At 43.3% G+C, this 24,815-nt stretch overlaps 1 protein-coding gene across 1 annotated transcript in view; it reads left to right on the top strand.

The window, feature by feature from the left end:
* LOC137357031 (meprin A subunit alpha-like) overlaps positions 1-24,815 on the top strand; it is a 60,520-nt gene that overhangs the window by 7,089 nt on the left and 28,616 nt on the right. The window contains exons 8-11 of the mRNA XM_068022977.1: positions 418-639; positions 747-893; positions 12,535-12,750; positions 22,225-22,686. Of these exons, the coding sequence (XP_067879078.1) occupies positions 418-639; positions 747-893; positions 12,535-12,750; positions 22,225-22,686 (1,047 nt within the window). The remainder of the gene's footprint in view (positions 1-417; positions 640-746; positions 894-12,534; positions 12,751-22,224; positions 22,687-24,815) is intronic.

Below are 24,815 nucleotides of genomic sequence, written 5' to 3'. Positions count from 1 at the left end.
GACTATCTTTTTAATTCCAGATTTTTAAATTGAATTCAAATTTCACCATCTGCTGTGGTGGGATTTGAACCCATGTGCCCAGAGTATTAGCCTGGGCTCTGGATTACATAGTCCAGTGACATTACCACTACACCACCACCTCCCCATGAAATATTACATTGTATAGATCCACAAAGAATTGTCAGCTTTATTTAAACACTCACCCAGCAAGATACATCATATTAGATATGTTGCACTGGTTGTGGCCATATTATGATTCTTCTCAACTCAGTTGAATCTGTCATATCCATGAGTTGTGAAAGAAGATGGAAATGCACAATTACTGGTGTAATATCTCAGGTATAGTTTAGACAAAGGTGTAATCTGATGGAATATATCTGAAATTTAATCAATGCCAATTTTTGCATTTTTATTTAGGTATGGAGCATAACTTTGTGGTATATGATGATGATTATATTACCGACCTGAATACTCCATATGATTATGAATCTCTGATGCATTATGCACCATTCTCTTTCAACAAAAATGATAGTTTTCCTACTATCACTGCAAAGATACCAGCATTTGATGAAATAATTGGACAGCGATTGGACTTCAGTGCTATTGATTTGCTGAGGCTAAATCGCATGTATAACTGCAGTAAGTTCAGCTTTCACTTTACATGTAATGAAACCTGGACTCTTCAGAGAGTTCAGCACTTAAAGATCGATTAATTAAATTAATTTTCACACGAATCTTTTTCTCAGCTTCTCCTCTCACACTGTTGGATCAGTGTGCATTTGAGTTCATTAATATCTGTGGCATGATTCAGGGCAATAATGAAGGTGCTGGTTGGGTCCATGTGAAGAGCAGTCCTGGAGATGAAGATCATACTGTAAATGGCAAATGCAGAGGTGGGTGCATACTCTCCAACCCTTTTTTACTTATCAATACTGCTACGAATCAGCTACAACAAAATCAGCTTGTATTTATATAATGCCTTTAACATAGTAAAGCATCACAAAGCACTTCACAGGAGCATTATCAAGCAAAATTTGACACCAAGCTAAATAAAGAGATATTAGAGCAGAAAAGAGGTATGTTTCAAGGAGTGTCTTGAAGGAGGAAAGAGAAGTAGACAGGCGGAGAGGTTTAGGGAGGTAATTACCAAGCAGTCAAAGGCATGGCCACTAATAGTGAAACCATTAAAATCAGGGAAGATCAAGGCCAGATTAGAGGAATGCAGGTAACTCAAAGGGTTGTAGATCTGGAAAAGATTACGGATACAGGGAGGGATGAGGGATTTGAAAACAAGGATGAAATGCACACTTACTCTTAAAGAATCCATGGAATCCGATTGGTGAAAGGTATATCAATATTTTATTCACACACTATATCATCAAATACAAGCTCTCACTAATTTGCACAGTATAAAGAATCATCAAGTAAAAGCCCTCACTACTGGCCCAGCATACTACCTGCCAAGACACGAGGTGATCAGTCTCGGATTTGCGGCTGCTCTCCTGTTCTCTGAGCCCTTGGCTCAGGGCTATCTTCTTGATTGTTCTTCCCCAGGGTTTTTGTGCCTGTCCCAGTTTCAGTCAGGGGTTAAATCTTGTTTTCAAGACCTTCCCCTCTTACTTACTCATAGGGGTCTGGTATAATGACATAATGATAATTCCTTATTTGGATCAGTGAGAACCTGTTCAACATTTTACAGTTTCCCATTGTCTACTATGAGTCTAATCATATCTGGTGTCCATGATGACTCCTTTATCTGCTACCTGCAAGGACAGTGTCTGGGATCCTCAGTATGTCTTTCCTATACTGTCTACAATTCCTTGGCCATCCGTGTGCTGTGGCCCCTTTCTACTCAGCTCCCCTATGCTTTAACACACTGTTCATTGTTGTGTGACTAGCCCCTTTGTTTCAACTAAGTTCTTATGTGTTTTTACTATATGTGTTTTTACTGAGTCTACAGTATACCCTTTGATCCTGCAGGGCTATGCCCAAGGGATCACACTCTCATGTCTCTTAGGTAGTACACTTGTGCAATAAAAGCATATGCAGTGTAATAATGTTAAAGAAAGCAGCAGTTGAGCTGAAGCAGGGGCAGAGATGGGCGATGCAACAGAAGTGAAAATAGGCAGTCTTAGTGACTCCACCAATGGAGATGGTGCTATGGAAGCTGATTACCCTCCTGCCAGCTGCTTCTGGCACAGCCCAAGTTTCACTCCCTCTTAAAAGGGCACAGAGGCGCAGTGGTTAGCACCGCAGCCTCACAGCTCCAGTGACCTGGGTTTGGTTCTGGGTACTGCCTCTGTGGAGTTTGCAAGTTCTCCTTGTGACCGCATGGGTTTCCTCTGGGTGCTCTGGTTTCTTCCCACCTGCCAAAGACTTGCGGGTTGATAGGTAAATTGGCCATTGTAAATTGCCCCTAGTGTAGGTTGGTGGTAGGAGAATTGAGGGAAGGTGGGGATGGGAGAGGGTAATGGGATTAATGTAGGATTAGTATAAATGGGTGGGTTGATGGTCGGTGTGGACTCAGTGGGCCGAAGGGCCTGTTTCGGTGCTGTATTTCTCTATGACTCTATGCTTGGGCATCCCCTGCATGCACCGCAAACAGCTGAACCGGTGCAATCCTGATGTCACACAGCCCAACCAGCTGATGTGATGCCCATTGCCCTAAATTGGACCATGTAGGTCCATTCAACAAATCGTTCACCAAAGATCAGTTACACGAGGGGCCCCCAGCGCTAATGTTATTTAAAAGGCCAGGTACCCAACTGAAGGTAAGGCAATTTTGAAGAATTTCTGCTGTTGCAAAGTGTCTGAAAGTACTCTGGAGTGTTTTTGGATTTGGTTTCTGAGAGCTGGTGCATACAGTCAGGGAGGACAGAGGAACACCTGAAACAAGCGTGGGATCTGTGGTGACTGTGTCTCTCGGTCTGCAACATGACCATGAAATGAAGCTGAGGATGTAGACAGGGGAAGCCCTGCAAAGAAGGAGGAGGAACACGAAGAGGCAGGGAGGAGACATCCTGGACCACTTGTAACTGGATGGGCTATTGTAGAGTGGATTATTAGGCTCCATTTTCAAGGATACAACCTCCCCTGACCAACAGGGACCCACCATTCCCCATCCTTACATCCATCTGGGCTAAAGCCTGGCTACCCGACCCGAACCCTATTAGACCCGACTACATGTGTTGGGTTTGAGTTTGGTAGTCCGAGTCCAGCATTCGGGCTCCGGTCGGGTCGGGCTAGACAGTGCTGCTTCCAGGAAGTCATGGGATCAGGCTCACCCATGATTCCCCACAACTCCATCTGCAGGAATAGCCTGCTGCCGTAACTGATGAAGGATATTCGTGTCAGGTCGGGTCATAGTCGTAGAGTCATAGTGTTATACAGCACAAAAACAGGCCCCTCGGCCCATCGTATCTGTGCCGGCCATCAGGCACCTATCTATTCTAATCCAGTTTTCCAGCACTTGGCCCGTAGCCTTGTATGTTACGGTGTTTTAAGTGCTCATCTAAATACTTCTTAAATGCTGTGAGGGTACCTGCCTCTACCACCCCTTCAGGCAGTGTTTTCCAGATTCCAACCACCCTCTGGGTGAAATTTATTTTCTCAAATCCCCTCTAAACCTCCTGCCCCTTACCTTAAATCTATGCCCCCCTGGTTATTGATCCCTCTGCTAAGGGAAAAAGTTTCTTCCTATCTATCCTATCAATGCCCCTCATAATTTTATATACCTCGATCATGTCCCACCTCAGCTTTCTCTGCTCAAGGAAAACAACCCTAGCCTTTACAGTCTCTCTTCATAACTGAAATGCTCCAGCCCTAGTGAATTTCCTCTGCACCCTCTCCAGTGCAATCACATCCTTCCTATAGTGCGGTGACCAGAACTGTACATAGTACTCCAGCTGTGGCCTAACTAGCATTTTATACAACTCCATCATAACCTCTCTGCTCTTATATTCTATGCCACGGCTAATAAAGGCAAGTATCCCATATGCCTTCCTAATCATCTTATCTACCTGTGTTGCTGCCGTCAGTGATCTATGGACAAGTACACCAAGGTCCCTCTGACCCTCTGTACTTCCTAGGGTCCTACCATCCATTCTTTAAAAACAATGTTCGGGATCGGGATCTTTGCAAGCTTGCTCCACCGCCGCCGCCGCCACCAGGTCAGCCATGGCCACAAAGCCGTAGCTGCAGGACTTGCCCATCTGCCGGTCGGTGATGACCACTGCTTCCTCGATGTTGCCGAACACCTCCAGATTCACCCTGCTTTCGTCCCCAGGCTATATGGAGTGCCCGGACTGGGGCGACGATGAGCACATGCCAAAGGCCCAGCAAGGCCTCGGCCCCCCCGTTGGTCTCGTACAGAAAATCCTTGATCAGATCCCGGGAGAAGAAGCTCAACATTGTGGCTGGCTATAGCACTGACACCCCCACCCCCTCCCCCCCTCGCACCACCTCCTAAGATGTTCATGTGTCACCTTTGGCATGTTTCCGGCAGTTCCTGCAGCCATACCGGTGCCAAACGTTGTGCTCTGCACACCTTTGGACCCCACTAGGAAGGCCAAGAGGGGGGTTTTATTGCTTGGGCAACTCACAACCTCCATACATTCCGCCCAGGCATGCGCGATGGAGAGGTCACTCCATAGTCGCCTCATAGTGCCCAGAACAACACGGAAGGCAGCAGTTACGGGTTATAGGTCCGGTTCAATTGGCATAGAGATTGGGCACCACGGCTTGCCTTTGTCGGTGGGAGAGGTCATCGTATCTTATTTGACAGCTACCGCCCACCTCTAACGGGGCAGACCCCGGTCAGAAAGGTTCTGTCCCACCACAGTCCATCTGCTTCAATGGGTGCTTGGAGCTCAGGGTCATTGCCTGACAAGTGGACTGTAACACTGCACCAAACAGCACGGCAAAAAAAGGAAAGAAAGTACCAGCCCTTCGTTTTGCAAGCTGGAACATCAGAACTATGTGTCCTGGCCTGTCGGAAGACCTTACACAAATCAACGACTCTCGGAAGGCCACCATCATTAACAACAAGCTCAGTAGACTCAATTTGGACATTGCAGCACTTCAGGAGACACACCTCCCTGCGAGCAGATCTCTAAGAGAGCAAGACTACACCTTCTACTGGCAGGGTAGGGATCCTGAAGAACCAAGACAGCATGGAGTGGGCTTCGCCAACAGAAACTCTTTGCTCAGCATGCTAGAACCACCTTCAAATGGCTCGGAACAGCCATTTGAAGGTCCATCCGACTGCTCACTGCCTCTGGTCCAGTACACCTACTCAGCATCTATGCTCCAACACTCTGCTCCCCACCTGAAGTTAAAGACCAGTTCGACGAGGAACTCCATAATATCATCAGTAGCATTCCAAATACCGAACATCTGTTCCTGCTGGGGGACTTTAATGCCAGGGTTGGGGCCGACCATGACTCATGGCCCTCCTGCCTTTAGCGCTATGGCATTGGAAGGATGCATGAGAATGGACGGAGACTGCTGGAGTTGTGTACCTATCACAACCTCTGCATCACCAACTCGTTCTTTCACACTAAACCCTGTCACCAGGTTTCTTGGAGGCATCCAAGATCACGTCGTTGGCACCAGCTGGACCTCAAGGCCAGCCTCTATAAACAGTGTCCAAATCACACGCAGCTTCCACAGTGTGGACTGCGACACCGACTACTCCCTGATGTGCAGCAATGTTAGACTCAAACCAAAGAAGCTACATCACACCAAACAGAAGGGCTGCCCGCGCATCAACACAAACAGAATTTCTTATCCACAACTGTTACCTAAGTTTCTAAATTCACTTCAAAAAGCCCTTCAAAACACTCCTGCAGGGGATGCAGAGACTAAGTGGGCCCACATCAGAGATGCCATCTGTGACTCAGCAATGACCACCTTTGGCAAACGTGAGAAGCAGAATGCAGACTGGTTTCAATCTCACTTTAAAGAGCTGGAACCTGTCATAGCCGCTCAGCGCATTGCACTGTTGAACTACAAGAAAGCCCCCAGCGAGTTAACATCTGTAGCACTTAAAGCAGCCAGAAGCGCTGCACAAAGAACAGCCAGGCGCTGTGCAAATGACTACTGGCAACACCTATGCAGTCGTATTCAGCTGGCTTCCGACACCTGAAACATTAGAGGAATGTATGATGGCATTAAGAGAGCTCTTGGGTCGACCATCAAGAAGATTGCCCCCCCTCAAGTCTAAATCAGGGGAAACGATCACTGACCAACGCAAGCAAGTGGACTGCTGGGTGGAGCACTACCTAGAACTGTACTCCAGGTAAAATGTTGTCACTGAGACCGCCCTCAATGCAGCCCAGTCTCTGCCAGTCATGGATGAGCTGGACGAACAGCCACCAAAATAGGAACTCAGTGATGCCAATGATTCTCTAGCCAGTGGAAAAGCCCCTGGAAAGGACGGCATTATCCCTGAAATAATCAAGAGTGCCAAGCCTGCTGTGTTCTCAGCACTCCATGAACTGCTTTGCCTGTGCTGGGATGAGGGAGCAGTACCACAGGACATGCGCGATGCCAATATCATCACCCTCTATAAGAACAAGGGTGACTGCGGTGACTGCAACGACTACCATGGAATCTCCCTGCTCAGCATAGTGGGGAAAGTCTTCGCTCATGTTGTTTTAAACAGACTCCAGAAGCTGGCTGAGCGTGTATACCCTGAGGTACAGTGCGATTTTCGAGCAGAGAGATCCACCATTGACATGCTGTTCTCCCTTCGCCAGCTGCAGGAGAAATGCCGCTAACAACAGATGCCCCTCTACGTTGCTTTCATAGATCTCACCAAAGCCTTTGACCTCGTCAGCAGACATGGTCTCCAGACTACTAGCAAAGATCGAATGTCCACCAAAGCTACTAAATATCATCACCTCATTCCATGACAATATGAAAGGCACAATTCAGCATAGCGGTGCCTCATCAGACCCCTTTCCTATCCTGAGTGGCATGAAACAGAGCTATGTTCTCGCACCTACACTGTTTGGGATTTTCTTCTCACTGCTGCTCTCACATGCGTTCAAGTCTTCAGAAGAAGGAATTTTCCTCCACACAAGATCAGATGGCAGGTTGTTCAATCTTGTCCGTCTAAGAGCGAAGACCAAAGTACGGAAAGTCCTCATCAGGGAAATCCTCTTTGCTGATGGTGCTGCATTAATAACCCACACAGAAGAGTGTCTGCAGAGACTCATCAACAGGATTGCGGCTGCCTGCAATGAAATTGGCCTGACCATCAGCCTCAAGAAAACGAACATCATGGGACAGGACATCAGAAATGCTCCATCCATCAATATCGGCGACCATGCTCTGGAAGTGGTTCAAGAGTTCACCTACCTAGGCTCAACTATCACCAGTAACCTGTCTCTCGATGCAGAAATCAACAAGCGCATGGGAAAGGCTTCCACTGCTATGTCCAGACTGGCCAAGAGCGTGTGGGAAAATGGTGCAATGACTCGGAACACAAAAGTCCGAGTGTTTCAAGCCTGTGTCCTCAATACCTTTCTCTACGGCAGCAAGGCCTGGACAACGTATGTCAGCCAATAGCGACGTCTCAACTCATTCCAGCTTCGCTGCCTCCGGAGAATCCTTGGCATCAGGTGGCAGGACCGTATCTCCAATGCAGAAGTCCTCGAGGCGGCCAACATCCCCAGCATATACACCCTACTGAGCCGGCGGCGGTTGTGATGGCTTGGCCACGTGAGCCGCATGGAAGATGGCAGGATCCCCAAGGACACATTGTACAGCGAGCTCGTCACTGGTATCAGACCCACCAGCCATCCATGTCTCCGCTTTAAAGACGTCTGCAAACGCGACATGAAGTCCTGTGACACTGACCACAAGTCGTGGGAATCAGTTGCCAGTGATCGCCAGAGCTGGCGGGCAGCCATAAAGGCGGGGCTAAAGAGAGGCGAGTCGAAGAGACTTAGTAGTTGGCAGGAAAAAAGACAGAAGTGCAAGGAGGGAGCCAACTGTGTAACAGCCCCGACAACCAATTTTATCTGCAGCGCCTGTGGAAGAGTCTGCCACTCTAGATGCACCTGCATGTTAGTTTTTAGTGATTTATTAACAAGGACATCCAGGTCCCTTTGGACATCAACACTTCCCAATCTCTCACCATTTCAGAAATACTCTGCACTTCTGTTTTTCCTATCAAAGTGGAAAACTTCTCATTTTTCCACGTTATATTCCATCTGCCATGTTCTAGGCCACTCACTTAGCCTATCTAAATCCTCTTCAGCTTCTTTGCATCCTCCTCACAACTCACATTATCACCTAGTTTTTTGTCATCAGCAAACTTGGAAATATTGCATCCCAAAGTGCTTTGCAGCCAATCAATTACACTTAAACTGTGGTTGTTGTTATTTTTAGACAAATGCAGCAATCAATATGTGCACAGCAAGATCCCATAAATCGCAATGAGACAAATGACCAGATAATCTGGTTTTATCTGTCTTAGTTGATGGCTATGTATTGGTCATGACACCAAGGGAACATCATTGTTCTTTTTTGAATCGTGTCATGGGATAATTGTAAATTCACCTAAGAGCTCATAAGGAGCCTTGGGTTTAATGTCTCATCTGACAAAGCAACATTTTTTCAGTATTGTGCTGAAATGTGAACCTAGATCTTGTGCTGAAGTCCTGAAATGGGGTTTGAATGCAAGATCTTTGGACTTAAAGATGAGCGTGTTACCACTGAACCATTATTGAGTTTTATTTTGAGAACCGATATCGGAATTATTGTTTTATGTTGCACCCTAAGCAACTAACATAAAGATAATCTTTGCATTTTGTTAACTCTAGTGTTGATTGAAGATGAAATAGTAGTCTTCCAACCCTTGGTATGAGTCAACCCCAGTCATGTTGCCAAAAAATGATCGGACATCAATTTTTCTTTGATCATATTTAATGATATCTAATCTTCAGATATGGATGTTCAGTGGAAACAATCCTAAGTATTGTTGACTAAGCATGTTGTCCAAGTAAAAATGACAAGAAACTCGTAAAAAGACAAGAGAATATTTTTGTGACTCAACACCCATTATAAAAACCTTAAAATGTTGTCACGTGTTTAACTACTACTAAGTACATCTACTCTCTCAGTGCATCTACTATCTAAGTACATCCAAAGAGCAGTGGAATTAAAGTATTTAGCTTACTTATTAAAGGACTTTGTTCGATGATGATAGTCCAAAACATTTGAAGAAACCTTGTACATTATGCTAGCTTGTCAGCATCTTATCTGGTTCCTTTCCCCAAACATTGCGATCGCTGAGCTATAAGGGTAGACACCTGTTGTTTGAAAGAATTGTTTTCTTAAAGTGCATGAAGATTTCATGGACAGTTTTTAACTTGTAGTCACGAGATAATAGGAATTTGTTTTTTCTCTGCTTGTTTCGTGTTACTCTTCTAATCAAACAAAAATTGGAAATAATTTCCCTTTACTCTATTTTATTAGTATATCTTTGAGCTCCTTTGATGGTTTAGTGACCACATACACTGGCCACTGTAGTACAGGATTACAGCTGGGGAAACATATGGAACTAAAAGGCACAAGAAAAGGTAAACGAAGAAGGTGAGAATAGACAGGGATTTCCAGAACAGAATTGATTGCAATGTTGTTGGGTTAAAAGGAACAACATTGGGGAAAGGTACTGCTCTAACTCCATTCCAGACTTTTTCCTGGGAATGTTGGAAGCTTGCAGCAAAAAGTGCAGGGCTCAAACCCTGCCTGCTAGCCTTGGGCCCCAACTGCCAGTCATTTCTGGGCCTCAACCATTAGCCAGCTCTGGAGTTCAGCAGTCACGATACCTTGGATTCCTATTGACAGCCAGCTTCAGACTCTGTATACCAATCAGCTTCAGACTTCTTGCCAGTCAGTCAATATCTTTTGACAGGCAAGCAGCTCTTGCATCACAACAGCCATTCTTAAGCTCTAAATCATGGACTCTTATGGGCTAGTTTTGCAATGTCACATTACCAATGGAGAACTGTTCACATAACCAATAGTTTTCTGTTCATTTCCCTAATGATCCATATTTTGAACTTCTGTTCAAGGTTGGGCAGGTGCTCCGGGCCTAGGTCCCCTCTCTCACTGCCATCCATGTCCCGGCTACACTTTGCTCCCCTCTTCTTCTCTTGTCCTTCTGATATTTGTCATTAATGCTTCACACTGCACTGCCTCTCAAATCATACGGCATCATGCCTCTCTAGGTTTCCCATACCATCTTTTGCTACTCTCCCATTGATTGTCTTTTGTGTCACTGTCCAACACTTGAATCCTTGATAGAACTACAACATCCCTCTGCCTCATCTTTGACATCATCCCAGAGTAACAATGGGAATTGCATCATTCCACTCTTCCGGTGCACATATCCCCCACCCTTTATCCTCGAGGAGTAAATATCCTCTTCCTCTTCCCTAATTCTCTTTCACCTCCGGCATCATCTGACCCCTCGATGGGCCCCTTTCCATATACATCTGCAAGATCTTTGCTCCATTGAGAAGAAAGCTCCCTCTATCCATAACTTGATCCTAAGTCTTACTGAAACAGGTTTACTGACAATAGTTTATTCCCTTTAACTGAAACAGTTTTTCTCAGCTACATCTTTCCTAAATTCCTTGATGGAATCATTCCAATCAGTTTTCTGCCCCTGCCAAAGTACCAAAACAGCTCTTATCAAAGTCACCAATGACATTACAAAGATAAACTCTCCCTCCTTGTCCTTCTCAGCTTGCCTGCATCCTTAGACATGGTTAACCACACCATCCTCCTCCAACGCCTCTTCACTGTTGTCCAGCTGGGTGGGACTGCTCTCACATGGTTCCATTCTGATCTATCTAATCATAGGTGGAGTATCACTTGCAATGGCTTCTCTTCCTGTTCCACACAGTTACCTCTGGTGTCCCCCAAGGATCTATCCTTGGCTCTTTCCTATTTCTCATCTACATGCCGACCCTCAGTGGCACCATCTAAGAGCACAGAATTAGTTTCACATGTATGCTGATGCTACCCAACTCTACCTCACCACCACCTCTCTCAGCTCTACCACTGTTGCTAAATTATCTGATGGGTTATCTGAAATCCAGTACTCAATGTGCAGAAATTTCCTCCAATTAAATATTGGGAAGATGGTCTCTGTTCCAAACTCTGTTACCTAGCTAATGAAAACAGAAAATGTGGAAATACTCAGCAGGTCAGGCAACATCTGTGGAGAGAGAAGCAGAGTTAATGTTTCAGGTCTATGACCTTTCATCAGGTTCTCACTGTTTACTTCATGTAATGGAACAACACCTCCTCTAGGATTATTTTAAAAATCTCTTCCCTTTTCTTCTCACTTAGGCTCTACATTGAGCCACTCTTTATCTGCCTTCAACCTAGGTTAAATTTTCTCTGCTCCCTCTCTTCTAACTCTTTTCCCATCTCTTATTTGGTATCAGATTCCCTCTGAAAACCCCATAAAATAACAATGTGAGAGGGCAGCACAATTCCACAGAATTGTAGACTTTCCTAGAATCCAGCGAGTCACCAGCCCAAATTGCTATTTGTGTCTCTGGGCCCAAATTGAGTCCTTTACGAGGCTCGAGGGTTTTATTTCTAATTCCAATGTGTAAATGGCATATTAACAACATCACAGTATCCTACAAGTCAGTGCCTGCTTCCTATAAGCTCTCACAGTGTCTTCATTTTAAGGCTAGCAGCCATGTCACTCTTAATTCAAGGGGAGTGAAGAATGGAAGAATTGCTTCAGGGAGACCTATGCAGCCATGGCCTCAATGCCCACATGCTAACAGAAGCAATGAAGATCATGTTACAAGCAGAATTATTATCTGTTATTTTGACACAGTGCTACATATCTCTGCTTAGCTGGGGACAGTCTCACAACATACACCTTTCAATAGTTTTCTGAATAATTGCCAACTACTGCATGCTTCATAACTTCATTGTGGGAAGAGTGCTCAGTACGCAGTTCGATGACCAGGATGGAAAAGCTATGGCAGAGTAAGAAGGTCACAATGACAGCAAAACATTAGCAGACATACCAGGAATGCAGTAAAAAAGACTGGGACATCAGGCACTCATTCCAGGGAGTGCTGCAAATCCACCAGTTCTTAAAGGGGAAACCACATGTGTCAAGTAGTTGCTCCCAAAACATGGTCTAAATTTTTATACTCAATTATTTAAAAACTATTTATTAGTATCTTATGCTGCTTATTTTGTAACCAAAGGCAAATAAATATTCAGCACCAACTTCAAATTATATGCAGGTTATTTCTTTCCTTTATCATATAGTGTGCATGTTGGCAGCTTGATTTAGTAGGGTGCTTCTTCTTGATGCTTGTGCTTTGACATAGATGTGTGAAATTTAACCTAGCCCCAGACCTACCAATGGCTGTTGTTACATCTTCATGTCACATTGCTGTAAAGTACTAATCATAATTAATTTTAGAATGTTTAAGAATAATTCCATATTATTCAGTTGGTAACAAATCATTCACATTTTAGATGCTGGATACTTTATGTACTTTGATACTAACAAGGGAAAGACTGATGAAAGCGCCATTCTGGAATCCCGGATCCTTTACCCCAAAAAGATTGAACAGTGCCTTCAGTTCTTCTATAAAATGACAGGAAGCCCTATGGATAAGCTTGTTGTGTGGATGAAAATGGATGACGGAACTGGAACTGTTCGAAAACTAGTTAAAGTTAAGACTTTTCAAGGTATGGACTTTTGAGATTTGTTATGTACTGGGAGGAACTAGTAGAGCTAGAAAGACACTGAAGATGGCCGGATCACACACTTGGCATTCTCATAATATAGGAATACATTACACTCCTTCTCCCTTTTTAAACGTTGACTCTATGACTATATCATGTACCCATAGAATCATACAGCATAGAAACAGGCCCTTCGGCCCACCGCGTCCATGCCGACCATAATGCCTATCTATACTAATCCCACCTGCCTGCATTAATTCCATACCCCTCTATCCTTGCTTATTCAAGTACCTGTTAAAAAAAGTAACAAAATATTTACAGATATACTAACTATGCAACTTCAAAAACAAACAGATCTTTGAGAATATGCACACTTGGCAAAATAACAATGGACTTTTCCTTAAACAATATCTATCAATTAAATCTAACATCTAGTTTACAAAGTCTTCCTGATCTGCTCACAGGTTTTGTTGTCGAGTCAGGTTTTGAACTGTCTGGTTTCAGTTCAGGAGTTAAAGAAGATCTTATTTCTTTTTCTGAAACTGGTACTTCAGACATTGAAGCCTGAACTGGTTCACAGTCTGGCAAAAGCTTGCTAACAAGCAAGTCATGCTCAAGTTTTGGAACATAGGAAGGAACATAGGAACATAGGAGCAGGAGTAGGCCATTGAGCCCATCAAGACTGTTCTGCTATTCAATACGATCATGGCTGATCATCTACTTCAATGCCTTTTCCCCACACTATCCTCATATCTCTTTATGTCAGTGTTATTTAGAAATCTGTCAATCTCTACTTTAAACATACTCCATGACTGAGCTTCCACAGCCCTCTGGGGTAGAGAATTCCAAAGATTCACATCCCTTTTAGTAAAGAAATTTCTCCTCATCTCTGTGCTAAGTGGTTTCCCCCTTACTTTGAAATTGTGTCCCTGGTTCTAGACTCCCCAGTCAGGGGAAACATCTACCTGCATCTACCCTGTCTATTCTTGAAGTAGTTTGTAGATTTCAATGAGATCACCTCTCATTCTTTGAAAGTCTAGAGAATCCAGGCCTAGTTTCCCCAATCTCTTTTCATAAGACAGACCCGCCATTCCGAGAACAAATCTGCTGAACTTTCGTTGCACTCCCTCTATGGCAATAATATCCTTCCTAAGGTAAGGGACCAAAACTGCACACAGTACTCCAGGTGCGGTCTTACCAAGGTTTTACACAATTGAAGCAAGACTTCACTACTCCTGTACTCAAATCCTCTTGCAATAAAGGCTGACATACCATTAGCCTTCTTAATTGCTTGCTGCACTAGCAGCACTGAGTCAGCGGCGCTTGAGATGGCTTGGCCATGTGAGCCGCATGGAAGATGGCAGGATCCCCAAAGACACATTGTACAGCGAGCTCGCCACTGGTATCAGACCCACCGGCCGTCCATGTCTCCGTTATAAAGACGTCTGCAAACGCGACATGAAATCGTGTGACATTGATCACAAGTCGTGGGAGTCAGTTGCCAGCATTCGCCAGAGCTGGCGGGCAGCCATAAAGACAGGGCTAAATTGTGGCGAGTCGAAGAGACTTAGTAGTTGGCAGGAAAAAAGACAGAGGCGCAAGGGGAGAGCCAACTGTGCAACAGCCCCAACAAACAAATTTCTCTGCAGCACCTGTGGAAGAGCCTGTCACTCCAGAATTGGCCTTTATAGCCACTCCAGGCGCTGCTTCACAAACCACTGACCACCTCCAGGCGCGTATCCATTGTCTGTCGAGATAAGGAGGCCCAAAAGAAAAGAAAGAACTAGCATATGAGCTTTCAGTGACTTATTGATGAGGACGCCCAGGTCCCTTTGTACATCTGCACTTTCTAATCTCTTACCATTTAAGAAATACTCTGCAAATCTATTCCTTCTACCAAAATGGATAACCTCACATTTTTCCACATTATATTCCATATGCCACATTCTTGCCCACCGACTAAGTCTGTCCAAATCCCCTTGAAGCCACTTTGCATCTTCCTCACAACACACATTCTCACTTTGTTTTGTGTCATCTGCGAACTTGGAAATATTACATTTGGTCCCCACATCCAAATCATTGATATATATTGTGAACAGCTGGGGCCCAAGTACTGAACCTTGCAGTACGCCACTAGTTACAGCCTGCCAACGCGAGAATGACCCATTTATTCCTACTCTCTATTTTCTGCCTGTTAACCAATCCTTAATCCATGCCAGTATATTACCTCCTATCCCATGTGCTTTAATTTTGCAAAACAACCTCCTGTGGGGGACTTTATCAAAAGCCTTCTGAAAATCCAAGTATACTATGTCCACCAACTCCCCTTTATCAATTCTGTTGACATCCTCAAAAAACTCCAACAGGTTCATCAATGATGATTTCCCATTCATAAATCCATGTTGACTATGCCCAATCAGATCATTATTATCCAAGTGTCCATTTATCACATCCTTTAGAATAGATTGTAACAGTTTCCCTACAACTGATGTAAGGCTAACAGGTCTGTAGTTCCCTGTTTTCTCTCTCCCTCCATTCTTAAATAGTGGGGTGACATTTGCTATCTTCCAATCTGTAGGAACCATTCCAGAATCTATAGAATTTTGGAAGATGATCACCAATGCATCCATTATCTCCATAGCTACATCTTTCAACACTCTGGGATGTGGAATATCAGGTCCTAGGGACCTATCAACCTTCAGCCCCATTAATTTCTCCAATACAACCTCCTTCCTAAAACTAATTTCCTTCACTTTCTCATTCTCCCAAGTCCCTTGAATCTCTAATTCTGGGAGATTCTTGTATCTTCCTCAGTGAAGACAGACACAAAATAATCATTTAGCTTCTCTGTCATTTCTCTATTCCCTATTATAAATTTTCCTGACTCTGCCTGTAATGGACCCACATTTGTCTTAGTTAAACGTTTCCTTTTTACATACCTTTAGAAGCTTTTACAGTCCTTTCTTTATCAGTTTCTTGGTCCTCCTTTGCTATATTCTATAATCTTCCCAATCTTCAAGTTTACTACTATTTCTGGCAACTTTATAGGCCTTTTCTTTTCTATTTTTCTTTTTGGATCATCCCTTGTTGGGAAGATTGCACCTTCACAGCATACTTTTGAGCTTTCATATGGCAAATGCAACAATGCGTCAGTTATAGCATTCTCCTTTGAACTACGATATTCAATGTTGTGGTCATACTTTGAGAGAAGTACAGCCCACCGCTGCATTCTTGATGCCGCCATTGTTGGTTTAGCAGACTTTGGTCCCAGAATAGGTACTAGGGGTTTATGATCTGTAACTAGAGTAAAGTTTCCACCCAACAAAAAAATGGTGAAAACTTTTGGTTCTGAAGGTGACTCCAAGCGCCTCCTTTTCTTTCTGCTTGTAGTTATGTTCACACTTGGACGGGATCTAAGACTAGTATTTTAAACGTAAATAAGGGCATTTATGTGGGCATGAAAGCTGAGCTAGCTGAAGTGAACTGGGTTACTAGGCTAGGAGATAGATCAAAAGAGAAGCAGTAGCAGACATTTAAGGGGATATTTCAGAATAAATATATTCCTACTGTAAAGAAAAATTCTAAAGGGAGGACCCGCCATCCGTGGTTAACTAAAGAAGTTAAGGAAAGCATCAAACTTAAGGAAAAGCATATAGTTGTGCAAAGATGAGTGACAGGTCAGATGATTGGTCAGAATATAAAGAACGGCAGAGAATGACTAAAAGGTTAATCAGGAGAAAGAAATTAGAGTAAGCTAGCTTGAAATGTAAAAACAGATAGCCAGAGTTTCTACAGGTATTTAAAAAGCAAAAGAGTAAGTAAAGTAAGTGTTGATCCTCTAGAGAGTGAGAATGGAGAGTTAACAGTGCAGCACAGTGGCACAGTGGTTAGCACCGCAGCCTCATAGCTCCAGCGACCTGGGTTCAATTCTGGGTACGGAGTTTGCAAGTTCTCCCTGTGACTGCGTGGGTTTTCGCCGGGTGCTCCGGTTTCCTCCCACAGCCAAAGACTTGCAGGTTGATAGGTAACTTGGCCATTATAAATTGCCCCTAGTATAGGTAGGGGGTTGTGGTATGCATATGGGATTATAAATGGGTGGTTGATGGTCGGCACAGACTCGGTGGGCTGAAGGGCCTGTTTCAGTGCTGTATCTTAAAATAAAATAAAATAATGAGGAAATGGCATCTGTCTCAGGGAAAATGTTAGAAGCTATTATTAAAGATGGTATAGCAGGGCATTTAGAAAAATTCAAGGTAATCAGGCAGAGTCAACATGGTTTTGTGAAAGGGAAATCATGTTTAACCAATTTATTGGAGTTCTTTGGAGTTCTTCATGTGCCGTGGATAAAGGGGAACCGGTGGATATATTGTACTTAGATTTTCAGAAGGCATTTGATAAGGTGCCATATCAAAGGTTATTGCAGAAAATAAAAGCTCATGGTGTAGGGGGTAACATATTGGCATGTATAGAAGATTGGCTGACTAACGGGAAACAGACAGAAGGCATAAATGGGTCATTTTCTGGTTGGTAAGATGTAACGAGTGGTGTGCCACAGGGATCTGTGCTGGGGCCTCAACTTTTCACAATTTATATAAATGAATTCGATGAAGGGACCGAAGGTATGGTTGCTAAATTTGCTGATGACACAAAGATAGGTAGGAAAGTAACTTGTGAAGAGGACATAAGGGGGCTAAAAAGGGATATAGATAGGTTAAGTGAGTGGGCAAAGACCTGGCAAATGGAGGATAATGTGGGAAAGTGGGAAATTGTCCACTTTGGCAGGACGAATAAAAAAAAAGCATATTATGTAAATGGTGAGAGATTGCAGAGCTCTGAGATGCAGAGTGGATCTGGGTGTCCTAGTGCATGAATCACAAAAGGTTAGTATACAGGTACTGCATGTAATTAGGAAAGCTAATAGAATGTTATTGTTTATCGCAAGGGGAATTGAATACAAAAGTAGGGAGGTTATACTTCAGTTATACAGGGCATTGGTGAAACCACATCTGGAGTACTGTGTACAGTACTGGTCTCCTTATTTAAGGAAGGATGTAAATGCATTGGAGGCAGTACAGAAAAGGTTTACCAGACTAATACCTGGAATGGGCGGGCTGTCTTACGAGGAAAGATTGGACAGGCTAGGCTTGTACCCACTGGAATTTAGAAGAGTAAGAGGCGACTTGATTGAAACATATAAGATCCTGAGGGGTCTTGGCAGGGTGGATGTGGAAAGGATGTTTCCCCTTGTGGGAGAATCTAGAACTAGGGGTCACTGTTTAAAAATAGGGGGTCGCCCATTTAAGACAGAGATGAGGAGAAATTTTTTTCTCTCAGAGGGTTGTGAGTCTTTGGAATTCTCTTCCTCAAAATGCTGTGGAAGCAGAGTCTTTGAATATTTTTAAGGCAGAAGTAGATAGATTCTTGATAAGCAAAGGGGTGGAAGGTTATCGTGGGTAGGTGGAAATATGGAGTAATCAGTTCAGCCTTGAACTTATTGAATGGTGGAGCAGGCTCGAAGGGCCGAGTGGCCTACTCCTGCTCCTAATTCGTATGCTCTGTCTTCACTATAGGGGATACAAAAAACATTCCAGTAACAGCTGTAAATCAGGAGGTGGAAGGAAGAGAGGAGCTTGGTGAAATTGCAATTACTAGGGAAATGGTACTGAGCAAACTGAAGGAGCTGCAGGCTGACAAGTCCCCGGGTCCTGATGGGCTTCATCCTAGGGTCTTAAAAAGGTGGCTAATGGGGTGGTAGATGCGTTGGTGTTAATTTTTCAAAATTCACTAGATTCTGGAAAGGTTCCATCAGACTGGAAAGTAGCAAATAGAATCCCTCTATTCAAGAAGTGGGGGAAAGCAGAAAACGGGTAACTATAAGCCAGTTAGCTTGACGTCTGTCATGGGGAAGGTGTTAGAATCAATCATTATGGAGGCTATAACTGGGCACTTCGAAAAACTCAAGGTAATCGGAAATAGCATGATATTGTGAAAGGGAAATCATGTTTAACCAATTTATTGGAGTACTTTGAAGGAGTAACATGTGCAGTGGATAAAGGGGAGCCTGTTGGCATACTGTACTTGGATTTTCAGAAGGCATTTGACAAAGTGCCACATAAAAGGTTATTACGCAAAGTAGGAGCTCATGTGGTGGGGGTGGGGTAGTAACATATTAGCATGGATAGATGATTTGCTGGCTGGCAGAAAACAGAGAGCATGCATAAATGTGTCCTTTTCTGATTGGCAGGATGTGACCAGTAGAGTCCTGCAGGGGTTTGTGCTGGGGCCTCAACTTTTTACAATTTATATCAATGATGTAGATGTGGGGAGCAATGGCTTGGTAGCTGAATTTGCAGATGACACAAAGATAGCTAAGAAAGTATGTTTTGAAGAGGACATAAGGATGTTGCAGACCAATATAGGTTGAGTGAGTGGGCAAAAATCTGGCAGATAGAGTATAATGTGGGAAAATGTGAAGTTGTTCACTTTGGCAGGAAGAATAAAAAAGTAGAGTATTACTTAAACAGAAAATGACTGCAGAATTCCGAGGTGCAGAGGGATCTAGGTGTTCTAGTGCATGAGTCACAATAAGTTAGTATCCAGGTACAGCAGGTAATAAAGAAGGCAAATGGAATGCTATCCTTTATTACGAGAAGAATTGAAAATAAAAATAAGGATGTTATGCTTCAGTTATACTGGGCATTGGGAGACCACATCTCGAATACTGTGTGCAGTTTTGGTCTCCTTATTTAAGGGAAGATGGAAATGCATTGGAGGCAATTCAGAAGAGGTTTACTCCATTGATACCTGGAATGAATGGGTTGTCATATGAGGAAAATTTGGACTGGAGTTTTCACTGGAGTTTAGAAGAGTGAGGGGAGACTTGGTTGATGTATATAAAATCCTGAACAGTCTTGACAAGGTAGATGTGGAAAGGATGTTTCCTCTTGTGGGTGAATCCAGAACTAGGGGTCACTATTTTAAAATTAGGGGTCGCCCTTTTAGGACAGAGATGAGGAGAAATTGTACTTATAATTGAGCAATCTGCATGTCTTATTGACGTGCATGTTAATGTACTGTTGATTTACTAACACCTTTGTACAAATGTCTCTGTTATTTGAGTGATTGCTAGTGGCATAAATGTTGTTCAGCCCTAGCTCCTCTTCGCTTAGGAACTCTGGAATTGCTTCAAAGATGTGAACTTCACCCTTGTTATGCTGCTTTCCATTACTTCTCGAAAGAGCTCTTTCCTGCTTTGGCCTTCGCTCTGCAAGCAGTTCCAATATGGCCTATCTTTTGGAAATTAAAGCGTTTGGCATTTCTATACTGACATGCCTGTGCCGTGATGTTGTCATTACAGTGATAACAAGTCATTAAACTTTTATCAACAATATTCTTCTGATCAGGTTTCCCTGCTTTAGACTTGGCAGAAGCCTTCTGACAGTGGGCAGAAGCTGTTCCAGTCACATGCATAGGACAAAATTCCCGAGCATTCTTTGATGTCATCTCCATGGTAGAAACAATCTTAGTTTGGTAACTTTGACTGGATTCTTTCATCCTCCAATCCACACATTAATCTGTCTCATAATACATGGCCTAAGAATGTGCCAAAGTTGCAATGTAATGATAAATTCTTCAGTGCCACGATGTACTTGTCAACTGTTTCGCTACTTCTCTGGTTTGTGGTTCCAAATTTGTAACTTTCTGCTATCTCTAGAGGCTTAGGATCAAAATGTTCCTCCAAATTGGCAATAATTATTTTGAATGACACACTTTTTGCCTTGTTGGGAGCAAGAAGGTTTGTTAGTGTGCCAACACTTCTGGGCCAATGCCCGTTAATAAAATTGCTTTCTTGAGCTCAAGAATTGCCTTATTCTCAGTCTGGGATCTAGTAAAGTAAGACAGGTACCAAAATGACCAGCTCACATACTTAATGATGTCATCATGCACTGGGCATGCTCATAACACAGGACTACATTACAAGGCTTATGATAAGTCACTTTCAATGTAGAGTTTAGCATTAGTTAATTATGGCCTATAAACCATGAAGCTGTAGACAGGATATACTGTTACATAAAAAAATGAAGGATGGAAGGCTGTTTTGGTAATTTCAGTTTGTGGGATAGTCCCTAATCCTAATGTTCAGGAGGTCCCAGATTTGATGGCTGATCTGTGCCATCAGATAAGTGATTGTACTGGGTCTGGTGATGGGAATGCTGCAATTGGCCTCATTGTTCCCAGGTTCAGAAGAGGTAAATCATTCAGGGCTCCTCAACACTCCATGAATCCCATGGTAAAATGCACAGGCATGATTATTGGTGATGAGAGGATCTGTGCTGCCTGCAGTCAAATAGCCTGTTGATATTCACTGTTTGGTACTTTTCCAGTACAGATCATCTGTGGAACATATATGACTCAAAAAATATAAGAATATCCAATATTTTAAAGAAAATATCAGTAACATGGAACTTTTCCATAAAATGAAATTTATATGACATATTATGAAATGTATTTGAAGGTATTTTCATATAACTGTCATTTACTACTCCTTGATAATGCATCAGATAATACTGTCAGTCAGCTATGTAAAGGAAACCTAGTAGGACCAGTAGTGAAGGAGGTCCAGCAGATACCGATCCAGTTTAACTGGTACAATATACTCTGAGGATAAGGAAAAAGACTATGGGAAGGACAACTAGAATGCTGACCAAGGCACCAGGAAGCAGGAGGCTGTCCAAGGGAAGGAGGTGAAGAGTAGAAAGGATGTAGTTATAGGGATTCTATAGTTAGGGCGATAGATAGCATCTGCTGTAGTCAGGATTGAGAATCCTGAAGGGTCTGTGGCATGATAAAGGGACATCTCAAAACAACTGGAACAGAATTTGAAAAGGGGAGGATCCAATTGTTGTGCTCCATGTCAGAACCAACAACATAGGAAACATTAGGGAAGAGGTTCTGCTGAGCGAGTATGAGGAGTTATGAACTAAATTGAAAAGCAGGACCTACTGGGTGATAATCTCAGGATTATTAACAGCCACGTGAAAATTGGCATAGGGACAAACAGATTAGGAAAGCCAACAATAAAAATAGAAAATACTGGAAATACTCAGCTGGTCTGGTAGCATCTGAGCAGAGAGAAACAGTTAACGTTTTAGGTCGATGACCTTCTGTCAAAACCAACTGTACGATTCAAACATACTGATTGGAAATATTTTTAATTTTGTTCAAGAGTCATGAAGCCATCTAATTGCAAATTGATTTATTACATTCAATTTCACCCACGTCATGTACTGTATGAATATTTTACTCACTGGAAACTACATACAACATGAAAGTCCATGTATTGGCTTTATTATGCTATAGAACTATGATAATCTGTAAATAGGACTATTAGGGTGCCTACAGAAGTCTGTTGAAAATGTGGCAAAACTGAAATATCTCAATTTTTTTCACCAACAAACACTTTTTGCTTCTCTTCAGCTGCTGGTGTCCATTCCTGGAACATTGCCCATGTGACTTTTAATGCAAAGGCCAAGTTTCGTTATGCCTTCCAAGGTATAATCGGTAATTCCACAAATTCTATGGGTGGTATTTTCCTTGATGACATTACTTTTACTGAGACCCGCTGTCCTAATGGCGTCTGGCAAGTAAAGAACTTCTCTTCGCTTCTTCAAAACATGGGACAAGATGTTGGGATAAATAGTCGACGGTTTTATAGCCCAGAAGGTTATGGCTATGGCCTCACTTTATATCCTCATTCTCGTTACGAAAACTACACGGGACTCTTTTTACATCTCTGCAGTGGTGAAAATGATGGCATGCTCGAGTGGCCAGCTGGGAACAGGCAAGCCCTTGTCACAATAATGGACCAAGATCCTGATGTAAAACTTAAAATGTCATCCACGAGAAGTTTCACTACAAATTCAAGCAAATTAATATCAGGTGAGAAAATAAAATTATTTATCTCCATAGAAACTTTAGCACAATGCTACAGGTGGGAACATTACTCTATGAGAAAGGAACTGGCTCATTGCGCCTAATAGCCTCTTCTTGGTCTCAGTTAAGATGATCCATGTGTGGGAAAGATTCCAATGAATTTTGTGCTACATGAATGAAATTGATCAGATACCATTAAACAGTGTTGTCGAGAAAAGAAAAACTCTCAAGTCAGCAAAATAATCTTTTTTTATTCAACATCATCCACAGGGTGCAATAACATATTCTCATATTATCCCAGTGAAATTATATTGTCACCTGATTGACAAAAAAAGTTTTCCTCAGCAATTAATGAAGGTTTTTGTTCAATTGATGGTATAGAAGACATGTTATTTTCCTATATCAAACAGCCAATAAGCATTTGTAAGAATCATATGGTACCACATTGATCTATAACCAAAACCATTTTTGAGAATAGGAAAAGGCCATTAAGCACAAATAGGGTAACTAACTGTTCAACTTGGGAGTGACGATCAGACAATTCTCATAGTCAACAAATAGGCAACAATGGGACAACTTTCCAAGGAATCTGGATGAAGGATCGTGGTCAGTTCACCTGTGATTTTCTGAATATTCGTGACTGGCATTGGAGCCTCGGAGCCTCCCCAGCAGGAATGCAACCTTGAAAGACTGACTCTTAAAAAGTCTGATTTTTGGCTGCTGCTTTTCATAAACACTATGCACAAGCAAGCATGTTCTTGTTTCAGAGATTGTGCAATCAGACTGGCTTCATACATGGGCATAGCTTTATTTTTAAGAACACCACCTCCTTCCCAGAGAACCTGGCATGATCCTGTAGATATATGTGGTAAACTGAAGAGTATGTTTTGACAATTGAAATTAGGGTTCAAACGACATTGATAAGCTGCTGGAGCTTCTTTTTCAACAATGTAATTCCTCTTATAGATCCTTTAATACCAGGGTTGTCTGACCTTTTCGCATGGGGGGCCACATTACAATTTTTGTCTTACATGGGGGCCGGTGAGACAATTTCGGAAAGATAAAGGCATTAAAAATTATCAAATCAACAACAAATGTGCCCCTCCCTCTTCCCTTCTCTCTCTGTCTCCCCTCTCTCTGTCTCCCCCTTTCTCTCTCTCTGTCCCCCCTCTCTCTGGCCCCTCTCTCTACCCCATCATTTTCTCCCCCCCTCTCTCTCCCCCTCTGTCTCCCCACCTCTCTCTATCTGCTCCCCACTCTCTCTGCCCCCCTCTTTCTCTCTCTGTTCCCCCCCCCACTCGCTGTCTCCCTTCTGTCTCTCTCTGTCCCCCTCTCTCTCGCTGTCCTCCCTCTTTCTCTCTCTGCCTCCCCCTTACTCTCTCTCCCCCAACTCTCTCTCTCTGCCCCTTCTCTCTGCCCCCTCTACCTGCCCCACTCTCTCTGCCCCTTTCTATTTCTCTCCCCTCTCTCTCTGCCTCTCTCTCTCTTCCCTCTTCCCCCATGCCCCCTCTATCTCTGCCCCTCCCTCTCTCTCGCCCCCCCCCCCCCACTTCCTGCTTCAACTCCCCCTCCCCTCTCTCCTTCTGAAGTTACAGGGAGCGGGAGTGCTCAGCATAGCAGCTTAAGCAAACAACTGGAAACACCATCTGGGTTTGTCATAGGTCAGTTCTTTTTTAAAAGAATCATGCTCAATTTCACAGTTGACAGGTGCTGACATTGGGACAGCTGTTTCTGAACTTTGGACAGATTCGGGATTTTCAAGTGGGCTTTTAAAAAAAAGTTGGAACCTGCCGGAAAACCCCATATCAGGGAGAGGCGGTGGAGCAGTGGTATTGTTATTGGACTAGTAACCCAGAGACCCAGGGTATTCCCCTGGGGATATGGGTTTTAATCCCACCTGGGCAGAAGGTGGAATTTGAATTCAACTGGAATTAAAAAGCTAGTCTAATGATGGCCATGAAACCATTATCGATTATTGCAAAAACCCAGCATTGACCTAGGCACCTGAAACGACAACGGCAAACCCTGCCCTGTCGACCCTGCAAAATCCTCCTTACTAACATCTGGGGGCTTTTGCCAAAGCTGGGAGAGCTGTCCCACAGACTAGTCAAGCAACAGCCTGACATAGTCATACT

Source organism: Heterodontus francisci, chromosome 3 (assembly GCF_036365525.1).
Source record: "Heterodontus francisci isolate sHetFra1 chromosome 3, sHetFra1.hap1, whole genome shotgun sequence".
NCBI lineage: Eukaryota > Metazoa > Chordata > Chondrichthyes > Heterodontiformes > Heterodontidae > Heterodontus > Heterodontus francisci.
The sequence above is the reverse complement of the archived record's forward strand: the minus strand, read 5'-3'. Positions and strand labels throughout refer to the sequence as shown.